The sequence below is a fragment of the Melanerpes formicivorus genome, unplaced genomic scaffold, assembly GCF_026170545.1.
Source record: "Melanerpes formicivorus ecotype bairdi unplaced genomic scaffold, bMelFor1.0.p_v2 SCAF_2, whole genome shotgun sequence".
Classification (NCBI taxonomy): Eukaryota; Metazoa; Chordata; class Aves; order Piciformes; family Picidae; genus Melanerpes; species Melanerpes formicivorus.
Window position 1 is genome coordinate 53,991,111 of NW_027142354.1, and position 21,541 is coordinate 54,012,651.

A 21,541-nucleotide genomic window follows, 5' to 3' on the forward strand; every position below is an offset into this window, starting at 1 on the left:
ATCTGTGTCCAAATTTGGCTTGCATTTTTACTTATTTATAATAAAGGCATCAAAAATGGTGCCATGGTTTGCTTCTATATTACAGGCAGCTATAAATAAATGGGAAAGTTCACCAAAATGTCAAGTTTTCTCTTCAAGGTACTCCACGTGATTAGGAGAGAGCTGGAATCTGGTCCCTGGATTTTTATTCTGGGAAAAAACATGATTTAGTTGTGTGACAGAAAAGTTGTGACCTGTCTATGGGTCAGCTAAAATGTTGTTCATAGTCTGCTCACCTTGATAATTCTCTCTAGCTGTCCCCAGGACATCCTAGCTTTCTTCTGCCAGGGTTATATCAGGAATAAACTGACTTTCACTTTCATAAAGGTTCAGTGTGTGAAGTGCTGAGGGAGAGTGGGGGCATATATGAAAGCCTTAAACCAAAACAGCCATGTTTCCTTTGGGCACACTGACATGGGTTAGCAAAGACTTTCAGTAAGAGAGAGATCAATGGTTTCAATAGCATAAATAAAGCTCTGGGCAAGAGACAATATCATTATTATTATTATCTAGCAAACCTTTATTCTGAATGAAACATTCATTTCCTACCAGCCTAATTTACCGATATACTCTGAAACATAGCCAGGTGAAAACTCTCCACATTTCTTAAGCTGGTTTCCTGGTGGTTCACCTACACAGCCACTTTAAGTACAGAGATGAATGGAAAGGGTTATGTTGATAATGTGGATCAATGGCTGCCTAAAGAGTGTGCTTAAGAGGCAATGCTTTTTCCTGCCACTCTGAGCTGACCCCATAAAAATGCTTGTCATGAAAATGATAGTGTGGCTACAGTTGAGCTAACTGAGAATCATAGCAGAAATAACCTGACACAGGGGAAGGCAGCTGGTTTTCACGGGCTCAGCGTGTGCAGGGAGCATCTACAGCATCACAGAGCTCATGTTTTTGCAACTGGTGACCTGAGCACAGCCCTACTAACTTGGACTCTCTTGCTGCAGCCTTGAGCCACAGTGGCTAAGCCAGCAGTGAGGCACTGCATCTGGCAGTCCTTTGGGTACTCATATTTGTGAAGAGCAGAGGTCTAGCAAAGAGGTGGTGTGTATACCACAGCCTTGTGTTAGTGCTGAAGGATGCAGGAGAAGAAAGGGATGCTTTTCTGGGAGCTTTATGGGAGTGAGTGGACATCACTGAAGGGCAGCACAAGAAATATGAGCTGTGGATGCTCCCGTGCCCTTCCCCAGCCTTAAAGAGACAGTGGACCGCTTGTTGCTTCTGCCTATTTATATGGGCACAATAAATTTCATCCTATATCCCTTCAGTTGTCCAGAGGTAATGCGTTTCCCAGGAGCTGAGGGATTCAGGATGGCTGTGGAACCATGAAAGGTTTGCTAGGATTACATACAAATATAATAAACGAATAAAGCCATAGCACATCTCCTACAGGAGCCTCTTCACAACGATTTGGCTGCTGCCTTCCACCAGGTCCCCTCCTCTTCGCTAGCTTTTAAGGTACAACAGATTTCCGTGCAAAAGAGCTAGGGCGGGGGGAGAGGGGAAGAGGTTTTTCATAGGGATCCCCATGGAGATGCTTGGGGTGCTGGGAGGACAGCCCAGCCTCACATCCCCACGCCCAGGACAGAGCTTCTATTGCACGCGAGGGGCATCTCCGAGGTGCTGCTCAGCGTGGGGTGGAGGAAGAAGAGGAGGAGACACCCCCGTCCGCCCCCTCCCCCAGGCAGGGGGCTGCAGAAGCGGATCTCGGGCCGGTGGTGGGAGGAGAAAGTCGCGCCGGGCGGTTTTATATACGGCGGGGCGGCGGCGGAGCGCCGTGTGCTGCCCGGAGCCATGCGGGGCCGGGGGCTGCTCTGCGGCATCGCCCTCTCGCTGCTGCTACGGCCGCCCCGTGAGTGCAGGGTGCCCGGCTCGGGAAGGGCTGCCCCGGCCGCCCCCCACCCTGCACATATGCCTCTGGCTGCATGAGCCCCCAGGGAGGGAGGGAGGCAGACCGGGTGGATGCTTTGAGGGGTGTGGGGGGGGGAATCCTCCTGCTTCCCTTACAACCAGCGCAGGGCTCTCCCACCCGCCCCGGCCCCGTGTTCTGGAGCTCCCGAGGGTGGGTAATGAGCGGCTCCTCTTGTGTCTCCCCAGCGGGAGGGGTCGTCGCCGGCTCGGAGCCGCAGCCCGAGGTGGTGGTGCCGCGCTGGGCAGCCCCGGGGAGCCCCAGCAGCGAGAAGGTAGGTCACGCCCGGCTCCTTGTTCGTGTTTTGCTTTCAAAGCCCCGTGTCGTTTCCAGGGGAGGAACGATGTCACGGTCAGGGCAGGACCTCGCCATGTGCCTTTTGGGGTGTTTTCTAAGCTGAGCTCTGTGACAAGCCGCGGTAAGCCCATCTGCAGCACGGCCAGCTGCTGCGGCGCCGCCGGGTGCCGAGGAGGGCTGGGAAAACTGGCTGGCACATCTCGGGCACGGAGCCTGAGACCGCGCCGGGTGGCTTGCGGTCACTGTGCAGAGGTTTCTGATGGTTCGCTCTCTGCCATGCCTTCAAACCTGGATCGGGTCTGCCTGATCTAAATGTCTGAAAGGGAAGCGCAGCGACGCAATCAGGAGCAGAACAGAGGCATCAGCTTTTGGAGGTGATGGTTCCGAGCTGCGAGGGTGCTTCACTAAGAAAAGTCACCCTGAGCTCAGGTCTGTCTGTGTCTTGCACACCACACGTATCAGTACAGGTCTTACTCCCACTTCTCTTCTGTGGACAGCTGAAGTGGCATGACAGTAATCTGCAGCCATTCTGAGAAATACTGGGGTTTCAGGCTTGAACATCAACCACAAACCACGGCTCAGCTTCCCAGGATTTGCATTACCACAATCAAGAAGTTATCAGTTGCATAATCAAATGAAAGAGGAAAATCCAGTGGGTGTTATTTACATTGTGAACCAGAAAAAGGGAAGCTGCAGTGTTATACTAAAGACAAAGCATGGCATCTCCCCAAGAGTAGTGTTAGTATGGGATTTAGCTCTTCTCTATATGTGGGACTTTATAGAAGTTTTTATTCTGTCATTAAAAAAAAACCAAAACAAAAAAGGCACTACAATGACTCTCCCATGGTCTCAATTCTCTTTAAAATATCCTTGGAATACTGCATGGAAGTTTTGGTCCTTTATGTTATTGGTAGTGCTACAAATAGATCTGGACAGCCTTTCCCTTTATAGAGATTTGCTGGGTCTCCAGGGTTGTACTTGGTTTGTTTCAGGCAAATTCCTCTTGGCTTTACAACCAGTGCTAGCAAAGCTAATGTACAGCTGGAATATTTCACTTACACATCAATTGATGGACTCCGAAGTCATAGGATTATTGAAGGAGAGGGAAAGTGTTGCTGAGTCTAATGATGCTTGCACACGCTTTGTGAAGAGACTTTGATGGTGGTGGAGATCCTCAGATCTCCCCAAGATACAGGTGAGGTAACCACCACTGCTTACATGTTAGTCAGGAGAGTGACAGACCCACTCTGAGATGCACTGAGCACCTGTGCTTCAGTAAACTAAACTCAGCCCTGTGGAGTTAGCCACCATAGTAAATGTGTTAACTTCTTTTGCATCATCTGTGTGGGCCTAGGGCAATGTCCTAGAAATGGAAAAGAAAGATGAACAAAATGCAGAATATGAGCAGGGAGGTGGTAAAATGAGAAATTTGTAACTGAGCTTGGAATTGAGGTGGCAAGCAAGTGTGTCACTGGGCTGACATTTTTCATCAGAACGTCCTACTCAGCCAGCTTTGCTTTACTGTGCCTTCAGTAGACCTCTTCTGCAAAATCTCCTCCAGCACTGAATTAGGAAATGGTTTGAGTTAATCCTCTCCCCAGCTTTTATGGCTTGTTTTTGTGTGTGTTTGGGTTTTTTTTCTTTCAGCTGAATAGAGAAGTCTGTTCTTATCAGGTGGATAATTTCTCTTCTGGGAAGTTTATTCATCCATTTCCTATATGTGAAAGCACTCAGACTCAGAAATCCCCAGCAGGTCTTAGCTTGTGGTCTTGCTTTGAGGGAGGTAAAACTGGAGACCTTTAAGTTGGTCGTCTAGGAAGCATGTTCTATACTTTTGGTCCCCACTGGGGTTTTCTGTGTTTTCATTGTTTTACATTTTTTTTCCCCCCTTAGATGTTGAGTTTAATGTATGCATTTGCCATTGCATTAAGAAATTGGAGTTCCTTCTGTTAACACAAGTAGGCCTTGGGGAACCTACTGTAGGCAGACGGCAAACCAGGGCTGTGTCCTTGTGTTGAAACACATTAGAAAGTTGCTGTCATGGTTCCCAGTGCCTTGGCAGGCTGGGACTAATACAAGAGCAGCTGTGAAATACTATCTGAACAACAGCTACAGCCTAAGATGTCTAAGGGACTCTGTTGCACGCCTTTTATTGTCATTTATGCTGTGACGTGATCCTGAGCACAGTGTAAAGAAGGGAGTGTAGTGCATCCCTCCCACCCAGCTGCGCCTCTCAGCACTCCAGCAGCAGGACTTGTTGCTTTGTCTGAGCCCATTATCCCTCCTGAGACACCAGGATCATTAGCTCAGTTACAGCATCCCTCCAGCATGACTGTAGTGCTTCTTGGCTCTGCATTGTGGCATCTGGGCACAGACCCCGACCAGTGTCCACTGAGATTCATGACTGTGGCAAAGAGATGCAGCAGCCTGTCTGGAGCTGGGAGCCACTGTGGCCCATTTCTTCCCTTTGCCAGCACTGCAGGTCTAAAGGTAGGAGGAAAGTGAGGAGTGGTTTAAGGTCAACTGCAGTTTCCAGTGGAATGATTTATGTTTCTGGATGTGTTCATAATTATGATGATGTATGAGTAACAGGCACTGTCTCTTTCGCACACAGCATCCATTCAGAGCTGAACTTACAGTAAAGGCAGAAGGCCAGGAGCTCATCTTGGAACTGGAGAAAAATGGGTAAGTGTGCTTGTGTCTTAATTGTGGTCACACTAAAATAATGAATTAGGATTACAGTGAAGTCAACAGGAAAACCTCCACTGACTTCAACAGGGTCTTAATAATGGCAGGATGAGGAAGTCCTTTTCTGGATTTCAAGGTTATTCCAGGTCTGAGTCCCCACTGATGTTAATCAGCCAAGCAGCACTGACTGTAACAGCTTTGTCAGCAAAAAGCAGATGGTGACCTGCCCCACAGTGTGTATACTTATTTTTGCATCATAATTCTTACTACTAATTAGAAAACATTGCTAATATGAAGTCCATTATTTACCAAATGGCTGAATGCTTTAGAGTCAGTGTGAGTCTAATGAGGATTTCATTTGCTATGATCCAAAGAGGTCCTGCTCTGTTTCCTAGGAGAAATGGTCTGACAGTTTCAATTCCATTAGTGCCTTTTGTGCTAAAGTAGACTGCCTTAACTGAAATGCAGCCTCCTCTCAGGCATGATACAGCAATGCTGTGTGGTGTAACAGGGCATGATGTACATTGGATTTAGCTGAACCTGCAGGAGACAGAGGCAGGTCGAGGGATTCTGGTCTGCAGACTGCTCCAGAGGCTCTCTGCCCTTTGAGTACATTAGTTTCCTGTGGGGGAACAGTAGCTGGAAATTTAGCTGCATGAAGCTTGTCTTTGAGCAGTCCCCTTGCACTCTTTGTGTTTTATTAATTTTTAAATGGATCTGAAGATATGCCTAAGGAAACACAACCAAATGTTTGTCTGCTAGAATCAGACATCCCAACCACAGAGTTTGGGGTCTCTGTTTTCCTCCTGAAAGAGTAAAGTGTCAGAAGATCTTAGTACTTAGATGCCAGTACATAAAATTAAGGGACACTCAGGGCCATTTTGGGGGAAAACCAGATTTTTCTTGTCAGCCTGCATTATAGACTGAAATCTGATGAAAGATGAATATATCCTGTGAGGTGTTTTCTGTCACAGGCTACATAAGCTATGGGGAGTGCAAAAGCTGGACACATTTCCCAGGCATTCATGCACCTGTGTAGAGCTAAACAGAACCAGCTATAAATTCTGTGTGTTTTGGCATTTCTCAACTGGAAAAACGGAGAGTGGTAGATGAGACCAGACAGCATAAGCACTGCTAACTCAGTCCTGTCTAATGCAGGAAAAATAGGTGTTGCTGATGGAAGTGGTCAGCAAAGCCAGACTTTGAGCTGAAGCTGGAAGCTACACAACTGCTAATACTGCTGCAGGTCTCCTTCCTGGTGGAAGGACTGTCAGGTCTTGCCTATTCCATAGTTGCTATGCAAAGGTGAATTTATTTCTGACACAGTAGAAGCTGGCAGGATAAGGAACCTTGCTGAATTAATCCATTTGTGCTCCAAGCATGATGACATAACCTCCAGGTGTCTTGTGGGAGCTGTGCTATTTCCAGTGCAAGCTCATTGCTGGTGTTAGTAAACAGAATTACAATAATAGAAGCCTTCCATTGTGTTTATTTCCTGAAACACGTTTTCATGCATCGAGATGTATACACACAGGTTTAAGTGTGCTCTCACACTTCCCCTGTGGGAAGAATCTCCTTACCAGGACTGATGAAATACAGCGAGTGGTTTGGAGATTCTGTTTTTGACTCTTTTTGTGTGTGTGTGTGTGTGTGTGTGTGTGTAAAATGCAAGAGATTCATAGGCAGCAGTGCTTCACATGGGAGCCTTGCCAGGCCTCGAGTCCTTGTTCAAGGAATGTGGTGATACAATCCCAAAGTGCAAATCTGAACTTGAGTAGATGAGAGGTTCTGGAGAGCCACCACTTTGTGAACCTGCAGAAGTAGTTTAGAGACAAATTAGAAGAGAGATGATGAAGCAAACAAAACTATGTTGTCTCTAGGAGCCCTGTGCATGCTGTAATTCTCAACATCCATAGAGTACTTCTAAGTGAAGACAAACTGATCTCCTTGTTACAACATGCAGCAAGGAAGAGTCCAGCCTCGTTGCTCAGGTTGCCAGCCTGGGGTTGCTCCCTAGCATCCAGGAGCTCACCACTGCTAGTGCTTATCTTACAGAGAAGACTGAGATTTTAGATGAGATTTAGGGTACTGAGTAGTTGCAGCATCAGTGACTTCTCTGCAGAATTTTTTGGGCACTCAATGGAAGAGAAAGTGAAATTCTCCAAGTGAGAAGTGTCCATCCAAAGCCATCTGAAACCTGGCTGTTCCTGGTTTCAAGTTCACATGAAAGGGAATATAATAGTACTGAAGCTTTAAGGAAGATATTTGGGGCTATTAAAATGAAAATAAGCCCCAGAATTCTGGGTCATGTAATTGATGCACTTTAGAGGATCTTCTGGAAACCCACTTTGCCATTGAGATTGGTGCTCTCTGCATCCCCTCAGTCCTGGGCTCAGTGCAGGGGTGCTGGCTCCTGTTGTACTCTCACAGCCACATCTCAGACTTCCACCACTCAAAATAAGCATGAAATGATTGGCATAGTTCAAGTCTGGTTGGGATATGATCTACCCAATGGTCCCCAAAGCTAGAAAGGAGGTATGCCAAGCTAGGGAAACTATCGCAAATGATGTTGCCAGTGAATTAGGCAGCCTCCTTACACATCCACCACTCTTTTTATGGAGACACAAAGCTGATGAGAATGAGCTTGCTTTGAAAGGGGGAGAAAAAAAGAGTCATCATCTGTATGGCTTTGTTAGGGATGCACTAGCTTGCAAGAAATGTGCTGCTTTCAGTATGTGGAAGTAATGTTCACAGCAAGCCTGATTTCATACTCCATATAAAAAGGACATTGTGTTCACCCACAGAGGTGCAGCACGGAAGTTATTGCATGTCTTTCTTCAGAACTGTGCACAGCTCTGTAGCTTGTGCTAAGCTTAGCACATGTCTGAGTTTGGGTTTCACATATCTATGAACACAATTATTGCATTAGCAGTTAGCATAGTATTGCATTATTTCCTGCTCAGGAGTTTGATAAGGCGGAACCACGCCGTAGTTCCAAGCCGAGTTCACAACACTGGTTAACGTTTCTGAGCAATGATAAAATTCTATCTCCTAAATGACTTCAGCTTGTTTTAAATGACTCAAAACCATGTCCTGCAGCTGTGGGATTGCAAAGCTCAAAGCTGCACAAACAACAAATATATGTGGAGAGATGCCTATAAAGCAGCTTTAGATTTGGCTGGGGCTTAGGAACGGAAGAATCTGAGTTGCAAACCTTGGATGAAAAGTGACTTTTTAAAAGGCATTTGCATTTCTTAATAGAAAACAGCTTTGAGCCAGGCAGGGAGGGGATGCTGAGACACTCTGAATGTGCGTGGCAGCATTGCCTGGTGTGAGCCTTTTCTTTCTAGTGAAGAGGAGAGCTCATGTTTGCACAGCAGGAGCCCACGTGGAATTTGTCTTCTCACCTGAGTGCAGGGAAAGTATCAACAAGGCTTTTCTTCCCTCTTCTCACCTTCCTCTTTCTGCCTCTCATGGGGACATGAACTTGGGAAGATCCACTCAGCTGCAAGGGGCAGTGGAGCCTTCTCCAGGAGACATCACCTTCTCCAGGAGACATCACCTTCTCCAGGAGACATCCCTGCCTGTGGGGGTATCCCATCGGTAGTGCAGAACCTGGCTGCTTGCTCTGGCTGCATATTTTGACTGCCACTGCCTGCAGCAACCAGGATGGTGTGGGACACTTGGTGGCAGAACACCAGTGGAGATGTGCAGCAACTGGCTGAGGACACTGCAAAGAAAATCCAAAGCTCATCTGGCCTGACTTTGGGAACAATCCAGAGAGCTATTTTTAGGCAATTGAAACTGATAGGGAGCAGCATCATTTCCAGGCTTCTGGCCCCACCTGGGTAGGCACTCCAGCCCTTTTTGATGCTCTGATAAGCAGTCTGATAAGAGCTCTCTGTCACTTGTATTTCACTGTTTCCTGCTTTTGCTCATGTCTAAAGCCTCTTCTACCAAGTGAGTGAGGAGGAGGGGAGGTTGCTGCCCACCTCCAAGCAGGAAGGATGTATGAAATTATTCCACTGATGGGCTACACATCATCAGTGTCTAACGGGCTTCCTGCATGGGGAGGGGGTAAGGGTTATGTGAAGGAGGGAAATTGAGTTTATCCTGCTCTACTGTCTCTTGGAGTCATCAGAAAAACAGGATTGGAAAGCCATGGCTGCATCTCAGCCTCACAGTTCCCTTGGGATATTCAAGTGGCTTCTTTGTATGGGGCAGGGAGGAAGAGATGAGGAAATGGAGTCCATTAAATCTTTTGGTCCCTGACTCATTATCAGCCAGTTTCCCATTTATTTTATTTCCTTTTTCCTCTCCAGGCAACATTTATGGTTCCCATTGGTAAGCAGAGGGGCTATGTGACAAATGTTGCTTGGGTCCTGTAACATGATTTACACAGTGACTGTTGCAGATGATGTGGGTGGCAAAAAGAGATGGAGAGTCTTTAGCCTGTGATGTTTTCCCAGGCATTACAAACAGCTAGTTTAGTTCCACCTCAATAGCTGGGAAGTTACTTGTTCTTTCCAAAGTGCTGCTGTTCACACAATAAACATGTTCTCAGACATATCAGCAAAAGCTCTGGAGGAAGGCAGCTTAGCAGCTCCAGGCTTTGTCTGGATGAAACTCACCAAGAAAAAAAAGTAGTTTGGATTTCATTGATTTTTATGAAGTGACAAGTTTTGGCTGGAGGATTCCAGAGAGGTGAAGTCTCTGATTTCCCACTAGTGGGGGATGTGAAAAGCAGGCCTGCCTGTTTGTGTTGCCATGGATCATGTGTTGGTGGTGTTCAAGATGGGGGTCACATCAGGATTTGATAATAATTTCTGACTTTAGGGAGCATTCAAGTGACTGGGAGATGAGGGATCACATTCTCCTTCTTACCCTACTTGGATCCTGTTGAGAAAGAGTGGAGTGGGGCCACAAATTGTAGATGGAAAACTGATGTCTAAACTTTCTTGGGAGAGTCAATTCCCTCCACCGCAAGATGCTGGCAGCCTGTCTGGATAGATTTATTGTGATTTGAGGAAAAAGATGTAAGAGATTGCAGACTTCATTTCTCTTGCTCCCATGACTGAAAAATTAAGAATCTGTTTCTCACAAGAGCTTCATGGACCATTTAGCATCTGGGGTTTGTGAGGAAATAAGAACTATATGTTCCTTAGATACTTATGGGTGTTTTCAAGTTGGCAGCTGTCCATGCAGACTAGTCCCCCTGTAAAATGAACCCCAACAAAGTTGCTCATGGGACCAAATTATAAAAAATTATCCTTGCTCCAATTAGCAAGAGCACCAGAATGCCACCAGGGCCCTCCCAGTGCACAGGAGTGGTCTCGGGCTGGTGGAGCTGAGCATGTTCACAGCAGTCACCTGGGACGGAGGGCTCTGGGCTCTCTGACTTGTGCTAACAAATGGTGCTCACAGGTGAGAGAAAACTGCTCCCATTTATCAGGAAAATAGAGGTGAGGCTCTCCAGAGCAGCAGGCAAATGTGCACTCCCTCAAATGAACCTGGTTGTGTTAGAAAGGCCCCAGCTTTCCTTCTGCTGTTTTTGGGTGTGTTTTGATGTGCTGTGCAGCCCCTCCCCTCAGCTGCTTCTCCACACCTCTACAGTGTCCAGATGAGCTGGAGATCACTTGCACTGTTCCCCAGTGCCACAGGGGCAGCTGCCCACTAAGAAAGCTTGATTTTTGCCCCATGTCCTCAGCCTGCCTCTCCCACTGATTGCCATCAGTTCATGTGAAGCATGCAACCTCCCTGGCACAGCATCTCGATGTGGCCAAACAGAGCCACACTGCCCTGTGATGTCAGATCTGCATGGCCCAGGGCTTCCCGAGAGCAGCACAGCAGTGTGGGGAGGAGGGTTTTGTTTCAAACAATGATATCATTGACAGGCTGGAGCAGGACCAAGATCACTCCACACTGGTCATCAGCAGAAACAGTCTCAAGCCATCTGTACATTATGGCACTGAGCCACTCTTCCTTCATTTGGCCTCCTCACTTGTATTGAACTCGGCTCCCAAGGTTTTCTGGGGAGCAAATCCTGCCAAGAGCAGGCTGTCCCACCCTGAATTAGATGCTGGGCTGGATATTAGGGAACAACTGATCTTGCTGAAAGCTGGCCACTGTTGGAAAGGTGTGAAGGCTTCTCTGGAACACCCTGAACACTGGTGTGTAACTTACCCTGGCCTCAAACAGCCCCTCATGGCTGCAGCTGTGATTAAGATCTAGCAAGGGAGAGTCCTCCCATCCAAAAATGGCTTTTCTCGGACGTAATCAATTCTTCATGCTGATAGCTCCTCTAATGAGGAACTCCATGCTGCCTTTTAGGAAGATGATGTGTGCTAGCAATCTTGTCAGCTGCCTGACTGGATTTCAGAAGCCTTTAAATGACCTTATTTTGCATCCAAACTTTTGCAGCTTCATCTCTAGCTGCTGGAGAGGTAGTCACTGAGGCATATAATGTAATAGTGAAGACAGGATGGAGTCATGCTGGGTTTTTTTCCAGGCTTTCCTTCTCCAGCAAGGAGGTGAGCTCTGTGCTTTTCTGGAAATGGTGAAGCAGGACCTTCAACACTTTGCAGGGCTGAACTTCCCTGGAATCAGCTGTTCAGCCTGGCAGTGATGCTATCCAAAAATGATGGCAGATAAGGTTTTGGGGTACATGTATCTCAAATCTCTTTTGTTTATCCCACAACAGGCACAGATAGCAAGGAGAGACAAAACTGGTAGGAGTAACTCTGGTGCACTTTGAGATGAAAAGAAAGCTTCTTTTGTATTTATTTACAGTTTGGTGGAAAGCTTGATGCTGGCTGAGGAAGTGAGTTGGGCTGGAAAAGAACTTTCGCAGGCACAAAGTGCTATAGCACCCCAAGGGTGTTGCAAGACCTGCTGTTGTTTTTCCTCTTTCCTCACTGCTCTCCCCACCCCACCCCAAGCAATACACTGTGATAGCCTTTCTCAGCAGTGCTGCAAAAGCCCCAAGGCTGCCCTCTGTTAAGGCAGGGAAGAGACTTCAAAACACGACTATTGCAAGCTCAAAATAAGAATCTGGACATTTTATAGAGAACCTGCAATGTAGGATAGGAGTCAACTGATGGAAAGAGGCTTGAAACTCACCTGGCACTGCTTAGTCAGATGGTTCCTGCTTTCAGCTCAGCAGCTGTAGAAGTGCCCCTTAAATACAGGCAGACCTCTCATCTTTGTAATTCACTCCAGAAGGGGCTAGAGCCTCACTCTGCAGGTAGGAAGAGATGTGCCCATGTGTGGTATAGCTTCATCCCAAAAACCTAGTGTGCTGGGCTATAGTGCTCAGCATGGCCCAGCTTGGTGCTGGGACTGGGCACCAGTGCCATGGGGATGGGCAGGCATGAAAGCACTGAAGTTTTATGGCCAGTGCTGGAGAAGAGATAAAATGGCTATTCATAGTGAGTGCTTTCTAAGAATAAAGGAGTGGGAAGAAAACATAAGCATGCTTGTTTGGGAATGGAACAAGTAGGCTGTGCAAGCCTCAGCTACTGGAAATCCATGGGCTGGTGTCTAATTCTGGCTTTAGTAGCACTAGGCAGATGCACACTGGTTTACTGTACACTCTCAAGATGACAGACTTACACTGACCAGATACCTGCCAGGGCACGTTGCTAAAGTCAATTTCCTGGAAGTTAATGCAATCTGTTGACAAACTTCATGCAGCCTCCTGCTGAGCAGGCTGCCGCAGTCAGGGAGATGAAGGGAGTTGTTGTTGGTTTTTTTTCTGTGGGATGGTGCTTCTGTCCCTATCTTCAGTTTACAGAATGCAGCAATCTTGTCTTCTGATCACTGACAGGATCAAGTGATGAGAATTTACACATCAGAAAGAAACAAAATGAGCTTTCAGGGGCTGCAGTGAACTTTGAAGGTGGAGATAAAAGCTGTTGTATTCCCAACATCAAATGCTATCCAATCCAAGGCAGCATGGGTGGTTTGTCTGACACTAAGCCACCAGTACTTGTTCAGGTGTCTGAGCCTTTGGATGCCGGATGAGGGAAGCACTTTCAAACACTGATAAAAGGTGGTGTTTCCTGTTGCTCTGGTCTGATTTAATTGGATATCCCAAGCACCCAATCCCTTATTTAAACAGAGAGGCTTTCAAGTTAGATTAGACCTGACTGCCACATACCAAAGCCCAAGGCAGATGAGAAAAATCCGCAGAGCTGCTTCTGATGCAGATTTCTTCATCTAGCCTAAAGAAATCAAGAAGCAAACTTCATCTTTCTTGCAGATAATTTCATGCAGCAGGTTTTTGAACTATTAAAGAGGGAGCTATTAAAGAAAGAATGAAGTACAACTGCATTCTTGCTGGCATCCCCCTGCCCAGGATGCACGTGGCATCCTCGTGGCATGGCAAGTGTGGCACTTTGGTGGCCTGGCAGCACTGTGGGGTGGCTGCAGAAGTGTGTTTCGTAGATGGGATGTGTTCTGTGATCCTTCTCCAAGGTTTTTGAAACGAGGCCATTGTTTTTAAAAACTGTTTTAAAGCTACATTTTATGGCTGCTCAGATAGACACAGGATATGACCTTCTTGGTTTGGCCCAGATTTTGACTTACTGTACTTTTTTGCACCACTGTTTAGCAAATGCAGATGTTTAAAAAGAAGGGGAAGGCTGTTTCCTCTGGAATAAAATCAAAATGCTTACTCTTCAGTGCACAGGAGCTCCTTTTATAGCCTTGGTCTGATCCTGGGCTGAAGACAGGGAGAATATTGTCTATATGAGGATGGCATGAAAACATTCGAATTGGGGAATCAGCATTTTCCTAGGAAAAAGATGAGAATTGGCTTCTGGGCTGAAGTTGAAATGCAGGTTTAATTGTAGTCATGTTTGCACACTGGAAGGAGTCTGGATTTGAGCTGATTATTCACACAAATGCCTTGATACATCCTGCACTGGCCTGTGGTGCGCTAGCTACACTGAACCAGATGATTTTAGTCTAATGCCAGTACATCTGGGGCATAACTTGCAGGGGTGAAGGAAACTGCAGAGAGACTTGTTCCCAGTGAACAATGCTGGTTTCTGGGTTTTTGGGTGTTTGGGTTTTGTTTGTTTGTGGGTGTTTGTCGCTTGAATGGTTGGTTGGTAGGTTTTATTTGTTGGTTTGTGTGTGGGGTTTGTTGCTTTTGTTGTTGGTTTGGGGTTTGTTTTGTTTAGCTGTTTGGGTTTTTCTAACTGCTTTCATAAAAATGGAGTTGTTCACTTGCAGCTGTTGGAGCTGGGTATCAGCATCTAACTGTACTCAGGCTCCCCTTTATTGTTTCCATTTAGTAAATGGCTTGAAACAGCACTTAGGAAGATGGTTTGCTCCACCCTTTCAGAAGTGAATGTGCTCCATGAGCAGCAGACAGATGGATGTGGCAAGGTCAGCTGTGCTTCCACCTTGTGAGCCTCTGTTGTCACAGCGCACTGTGCGCAGGGTAGCACAGCCTGCAGAACCAGTCCCGCAGCAGCTCTGGTGGCTCCTGTGCCACCAGGCAGCCATTAGCTGCTCCATCCCTGGGGACAGCATGTTAACAAGTGCTTCACAGATGGGAAGTGCTGGTTCAGAGCAGAATGCAGAGATGCAGCACAGCTGCTGTCTCGCAAATACCTGTTTCCTGCCTTCCCTCTCTCTGTTGCAGTTAGTGTCACGCTACCAGTAGCAAATAGTGACCAGCCCGAGTCTGCAACAGTGGTTCACAGCAACAGGAATGCTGACTTCAGAAAAACCTGGATCTAGCCAATGTTCTAGCACACCTAGGAAGCAGAAATGCAGGTCTAAAGAAAAGTCTTACTGTCTTTATTTAGTATTTTTTTTAACCCCTGTCTTTGATGCCTTCTACCACATTTGCAGAAACCTCTTCACCCCAGGCTACACAGAGACTCATTACAGCCAGACTGGACAGACCCAGACCATCCCTCTGGCCCACACGGTGAGTGCAGGGGATGCTTTCCCTCCCATTACATGCAGGGGAGATCATCAGGCAGAGGGATTAGAGAAGCAGGAGGGCTTCTTTCTCCAGAGCTGTCTTTGAGGCCACAGGTCCCCACAGCTCTAAGGGAGCGCAGTCTGGCTTCCTGACCTGGGGGGATCCAGTGAGGTGGTGTCTTCACCTCCCCAGAATAGTAAAACTATCCTTCTGTTCTGCCCAAGTGCTGCTGTGAGAGCCAGGGTCAGCTGTCAGTGTTGCTCCCCCATCTCTGGGTGCTGGGGAAATGGTTATGTCTCCTGCCACTCATCCTTTTGCGTTTAGTTTTGCCACTGGGTACTCCATGCTGGGGGCATTCCTGCCCTTTGGGAAACCCAGCCCATGTAAGCTGGCTCCTGTTCAGTAAAATTCCCATAAATTACTGCTCTCACACGGGCTATGGCTGACTCTGCTGCAGTGGCACAAAGATCTGCATTGGTTGTGATGCGAAAATAAGAGATAAAACCCCCATGAGATCATCTTTCCTAATGCTGCCCCAGGGTGAGGGGAAATGATGTGATGAATATGTTGGTGTTTTTGCCCCAAAGCCTCCTTGTCCCTGCCAGAGGCTGCCTTTGTCTTGCCAGGAGCCCACAAACAGGGGACTTCCCCACTGCCTGTGGCATCATCCTCTCTGGGGCTGAAGGCACATCCTTTGGGGCCTGACCCAGGGCCAGCTGCCATCGATAGGCAGCTCCCATTACAGGCAGAAAGCTTTGGATTCGCCTTAGTGCTGCAGCGATCCGAGTTGCTTCCTTGGGGATTCAAAGCTCTCAATTTTTACTGGCAACAAGGAGCTGTTTGATGCACTTGCACGGGCTGTGCGTGGCAGCTGAAAGGCCAAATTTCCATGCAGCCTCACAGAGATTTAGCTCTGATAGTCAACTGCCAAGCACTGTGGAAAGAGAACAATTGCTAGAGTATTGGCCATGCTCATGTAGGATTCAGCAATGCCTAAATATAGCACAGGGCCAGCCCAAAACTGCATTGCCAGCCCCACTCCCCTCTGCCTTCCAGGAGCACTGCTTCTACCACGGGGTCGTGCGGGGCCAGGAGCACTCCAGCGTCATGCTCAGCACCTGCCGAGGGCTGCGGTAAGTGCCTGGTGGTGCCAGAGCTGTGGGAATGCTTCTGCTGGGCTCCTCAGCCTGCTGGCACATGAGCTCTGCTACCCAGCAGCTCACTTGCTGTCTTTCTTTCTGGGCAGATTGACCTTTTCTCAAATGTCACCCCACCATGAGTCCTGGGCATAAAAGGAAAGAGGCTGGGGGCAGTGCAGACATATGGGTATCATTAGTAACTGTGGCCTCTTAGCCAGCTCCCAGACTCCTTCCTCCTTTGTGCTGGCAAGGTGGACTCATGCAATAAGTGAGTTTAGCTCAAGTCCATTTGAGAAAAAGACTTATTGGTGACTCTAGGCTGCATCCCTTACAGAGATGGGGACAGGACTTACCATGTCCCAGCCCAATACTATCCTTCTCTCAGCTTCTCAATTAGCAAGATTTCATGTGCACTTTGAAGCAGTGTCTTCAGGTCTGAACTTCCTCCTGAGCTTTGCCCCCCTGCATTCTCTTTGGGTGGTGTCAGGGCTGTGTGTTTTATGCACTTAAAACCTTCATTTGGGTATTAATGGAGTCTTTGGCAGGAAAAGACGTTTTGTGTCCTCAGCAGGAGTAAAAGAAGCAGCTCATTGTGACCAAGGAGCTTCATTCATTTGCACCAGCTCAGAGTTTGTTTCCAAAACACCACATGGGCTTTATTGATATTAGTGGTCATCTGCCCATGAGCAACGATTGGAAGCTGTGCTGGTGGGACCAGCTCCAGCCAGGAAACAGCCTGGGCCAAAGCAAACCTGAGACATCTAAAGTGAATGTAGCACAAGCCAAAGAGCCCAGCAAGATAAACAGGACAGTGCAGCCACCTGTGGCTCACAATAAACAATCCAAAAGCAAAACTAGGCACAGGTGGTCCTTGCTTCTGCATGCCTGTGTTTTCTGGGGCTCTGCCTTCCAGCTGCTGAGGAGATAGGGCTGTCTGGGTGTGCACATACAGTAGGGTTCCTGCACCCCGAGCTGTCAGCTTGTGCTGGTAATGTCTCAACATGGTTTTCCACTTGCTGGGAAGGCACAGGAGCTGAGCACGTGGCTGCTTTCACTCTGAGCCTCACCAGGAGGCATGCTGCCCATCGAGACACACATCTTCTAGTGGACATTAAACACAGATCTCCTGCCTGTAACATGCTTATTGAGAAAAGCAGAACCATATGGCTGTGTGTGTCCCAGAGAGAACTGTGTGGTTTGGCGTTTTTTTCTGTGGACAAACAAAATCTTTGCAATTTTAAGGCCAGTTCTGTTAAATACAAATTTCCTTAATTAGTTGAAAAGTGTCCACAGCTCCTAAACACAAAGGTAGTCTTCAAAAAATCAATACCTCTCAGATTATTACTTGCATCACAGGCACTAGTAGCCCCTTAATTGAATGTGTGAGGCCCACTGAATAGACTTTAATATATGCAAGCACAGGAATCTGCTCTCTCAACTAAAAGTATTCCCATCCTCTTATATAATTAACTGAATGGCCTGGTGAGTGCCTTGCCAGGGTCAGATGGGAGCTCAGCATCAGAAGAAGAATTTGTCTCTGGTTGCTGTGATAGTAATTAACTTTCCCTCTTATTGCTTCCTGCTTCAACAGAGGACTTATCGTGCTAAACAGCAATTCCAGCTATATCTTAGAACCAGCTCCTGACAGCCCAGACCAGCACTTAATTTACAGGCTGGACAACCTGAGGTTGCAGGGAGGAGCCTGTGGCTACCAGGGCACTGGGGATGCAGCTGAAGACTGGCTCAGGGACTTCACAACTGGGATGAAACCACCTCATCAGCGGGTGAGCAGTGCCCAGACTGGGCCCATGCATGATGCCCCAAATTTCCTACCTTTTCTAAGAGGGAGGGGACTGCTGTTCTCTGGGAGCATGCCTCAAACAGGGAAATGCAGTAAATATTCAAGATGGGGTTTAACAAACTGATTGTCAAATAATGGCTCCAACAGGGAAATAAATTTAAGTGCTTGGGACTGCTGTGTAGTGTGAGGGAACCAGGCTGTAGCTGCTCCTGCACAGATTTGTTCATGTAGAACAAATGGGCTGGCTGAGGGTAGGCACATGAGCACTTGCAGTAGCTAAAATGACTTGTGATACTTGGTGACTGTAGATCAATAATATCTGGAGGTCCCAGTGTGTGAAGGGGTGGGGTGAATGGCCTGTGAAATACAAGCAGGAAAAAAATAACCTGACTATAGATTTTGCCAAGAGTTTCTTGGGGGATGTTGAGGCAATAACCTGCGTTGCTGCTGCTGCAGGTGAAACGGGAGACTCTGCAGGCTACGAAGTATGTGGAGCTTCTGCTTGTGGCTGATTATGCAGAGGTAAGAAATGGGATTGTGACCCAGAGCAAGCATCCTACCTGCAGAAACTCCTGGGTGGTTGCAGCTGGTGCTCAGGGTCTCTCTTGCCTACGCTCAGGTCCTACCCTCACCAGCAGACAAAGGGCTGCATCTTGGTCACTTTTGTCATAATAGCCACGATTCCTCTGACTGCACTGTCAGTCACTGTTGGCCAGGGAAAAGATACAGGCTGTGATTTGGACAAAGGTCTAGTGTTGAAGGTCAGTTCTGGATGCCCAAGTTACCAATGGTCAGCCCTAGTTTTTGATGGGAGAAACTGCCTTCAGCCTAGGGTGATTTGTGGGTTTCCAAGATTGATGTGCTTCTAACTCTGCAGTACACCTAATCTCTAGAGAAGATAACTGCAATTATCCTCTGCTCTGAGCTGGTAGCAGATATATAAATAGACATTTTTAAGGCTCCAGATCATAGAATAGGGCTGGAAGAGACCCAGTGAAATCAGCAATCCCTCCCCCATCCCCAGCTTGGTCAGCACAGCAGACATACTCACTGGCAGTGCAGACTGTGCAGTGTTTTGCTGAACATTTAATCTCCAGCACAAACTGGAGTCAAGCTGCTCTTATTCATAATTTACAACTTGAAACTCCAGTAGTGAAAGCCATGTAGTGCTCTGGGCTATAATTTCTTCTGAGCAAACAAAAAAGGCAGAACCTACTTTGGTTTCTCTATTAGGCAGCAGGAGATGAGGGAAGCTATGACAGAAGATATTACAGCCAGGAACTGCCATATGTTGTTCCCCATTAGACAAGCTGGGGTAGGCACCCTGGCAGTGTCGCTGCTGACTGCCCTTGCTTTACTGTCTCCCTTGCTAGAAGAATACTCCCAGGTTTTGTCATCTGTTAAACAAAAAAACTAAACATTTTGACACATTAATTCCTGGAATCAGTTTCCTAAAATTAACCTGTTCATTGCCAAGTGGTTTTAATAGGCAAGTTTGTTGGATGAGTGAGATGTGATGAGCTGCAGCAGCCTTGACCTTACACATGAACTCATGTTGCCATATATATATATATATTTAACCTGGCACATTTGTCAGTTCTTTGTCAGCCCCTCACTTTGGGGACTGATAAGTTTGTGTTGCTCCCCTGTGTTACTACCACTGCATGAGTGACATTGCTGCAGTGGGATGCCAGGGATGAATGTTGAACATATATGTATGGGTGGGCTTATAATCAGATGTACAGTGGAGGAAGGCTTTTGGGCTTCACTTCATAGTTACCTCCCTGTTCCCAGAGTAATGTGACTTGTTTAAACACATTTCAGCCCTTTATAGTCATCTTTGTGCTGCCTGATGTGTTCATTTTGTTCAGTTTCAGAAGCACCACTTCAACATTGAAGCAACAAGGCTTAAATTACTGGAGGCTGCTAATTACGTAGATAAGGTGAGATCAAGTGTGTGTGAACTGAGGGAAGCAAAAAGCAAATCCTGAATTATGAGAATTAATTGTGACAGAGGAAAAGTGCCTTCCTGGGAGAGAGAAGAACATTTTGGCAGTTCTCAGTGGCTTGGGGAGTGAAGGGCATCCACCAAGCAATTCTGTTGTGGGACATAAGGGATGAGGTGGGGAAAAATCCATTCCTTACTTTAGAGCCAACATGTACATCTGTGTTTTAATACATCTGTAGTAAACATGTCACCTAAGTAATGCTGTTTGACAAGGGACTAAGGTAATCGCATCACATGCTAGAAATCTTGGTAAGTGGAGCTAGAAGGAGCCTTCAAAGGTGATCCTTGCAGTGGTGCCCAGTGCTACTGAAGTAAAGATCACTACTTTTCATACCTACTCTCTTCATACTCCTCCCTTTAAACTCCTTCCAGCACTCACTTCACCCTGCTGCACATGAAGACTCGTTCTGTTTGTATTCAGTGTGAGCAGCAGATTATTTCCTTCCTCTTTTCAGGAATTTTGACACATCTAGAGATAAGGATGATGTCAGCCTCCAGTCTTTTTTCCCCTACATTATCTCTTTGTCATTTATTTTAAAATGAAAGTCTAATGTCTCTGTTTCAGTCGAGTTTAGGTTTGTGAGTTGTTCTCATTTCTCTCTCTGCAGAGCTGTGGTGCCAAGTGGCAATGAATTTCCAGGGGTCAGCATCTTCTCTGGATATGTGTATCTGCAGTAGGATTTAGCAGGGTTTCTATTCAAGACTTAAAACACAGTAAAATTAATTGGTTCATGTGCTCATTTTGTTGTCCCCTTTCCTTCCTGTATCTTAGTTTTACAGATCTTTGAATATCAGGATTGCCTTGGTGGGGCTGGAGATCTGGAGTAACTGGAATAAATGTGATGTAAGTGAGAATCCCTACTCCACCCTGAAGTCCTTTCTGGCCTGGAGCAGTAAGGAGCGGGCGTACAGGAAGCACGATAATGCTCAGCTAATCACGTAAGTTTATTTCTCCTGAAGTAAGTTGTTCCTGACAAGTGGGTTGGGTGGGTGGGAAATCAGCATGTAAGACTAAATCGTTCTAAGATTCAGAGTGGCAGGTTTATGTACTGGCCACTCAGCCAGCATTAAGCTCTGGCACCCAGAGCACAAGTACATTAAGAAAAGTGAAGGTCCCAGGCTCTGCAGCAGACTCAATACACATGCATCAAATTGCATATCACAAGCAGCTGCACATGAGCTCTCACAGCTACACGTGCAATGGCAAGAAAATGTGAACCATAAGGAAAACCTGCAAAGGGGAGCTAAGCCCTTTGTGGAAGGCATCTGTTCCTAACTCCTCCCGCTGAGACACAAGGGACACGGTGCTGGGAACTACCTAATGGCCTGTGGTTCATCCTACTCATTGCCTTAGGCCAGTAGCTATGGCCAGCAGTGCAGATGTCACTGCAAGAAAAATGTGCAGCATTTGTCAGACCTCCTTACCTCTTCCATGGTAATTAATCTACCAGTAAATAGTGATGAGTCAGAGGAGAAACTTGTAGGGCTGAAATACAGACATACATTTGCCTTTTCCCTTCTTTGGTTGAGGGTTTTTTCCTCTTTAACATTACTATATTTCATGTTCACCTGTTCACGTCCTGAGCACAGTTTCCAAGGCTTGCTAGGAGGGATGGTGCAGAATTGTAGCCTGCCAGGCAGGAGTCAAGTATAGCTACACCTGAGAGGTGTTGCCTAGTACTCTGTCAAGTCCCTGAATCCTAAACTGGCA

The 21,541-nt window shown here is 46.9% G+C and overlaps 1 protein-coding gene across 2 annotated transcripts in view; it reads left to right on the forward strand.

The window, feature by feature from the left end:
- Positions 1-1,842: 1,842 nt before the first annotated feature.
- The window catches only part of ADAM19 (ADAM metallopeptidase domain 19), a 31,749-nt gene continuing 12,050 nt past the window's right edge, over positions 1,843-21,541 (forward strand). The window contains exons 1-9 of one of the 2 annotated variants that reach the window (XM_068161525.1): positions 1,843-1,900; positions 2,146-2,231; positions 4,869-4,939; positions 14,807-14,885; positions 15,939-16,015; positions 17,613-17,805; positions 18,279-18,344; positions 19,694-19,765; positions 20,603-20,769. In XM_068161525.1, coding sequence (XP_068017626.1) covers positions 1,843-1,900; positions 2,146-2,231; positions 4,869-4,939; positions 14,807-14,885; positions 15,939-16,015; positions 17,613-17,805; positions 18,279-18,344; positions 19,694-19,765; positions 20,603-20,769 — 869 coding nt within the window. Of the gene's footprint in view, positions 1,901-2,145; positions 2,232-4,868; positions 4,940-14,806; positions 14,886-15,938; positions 16,016-17,612; positions 17,806-18,278; positions 18,345-19,693; positions 19,766-20,602; positions 20,770-21,541 lie in introns of those variants that run through there. The other variant, XM_068161533.1, reaches the window with a different exon arrangement.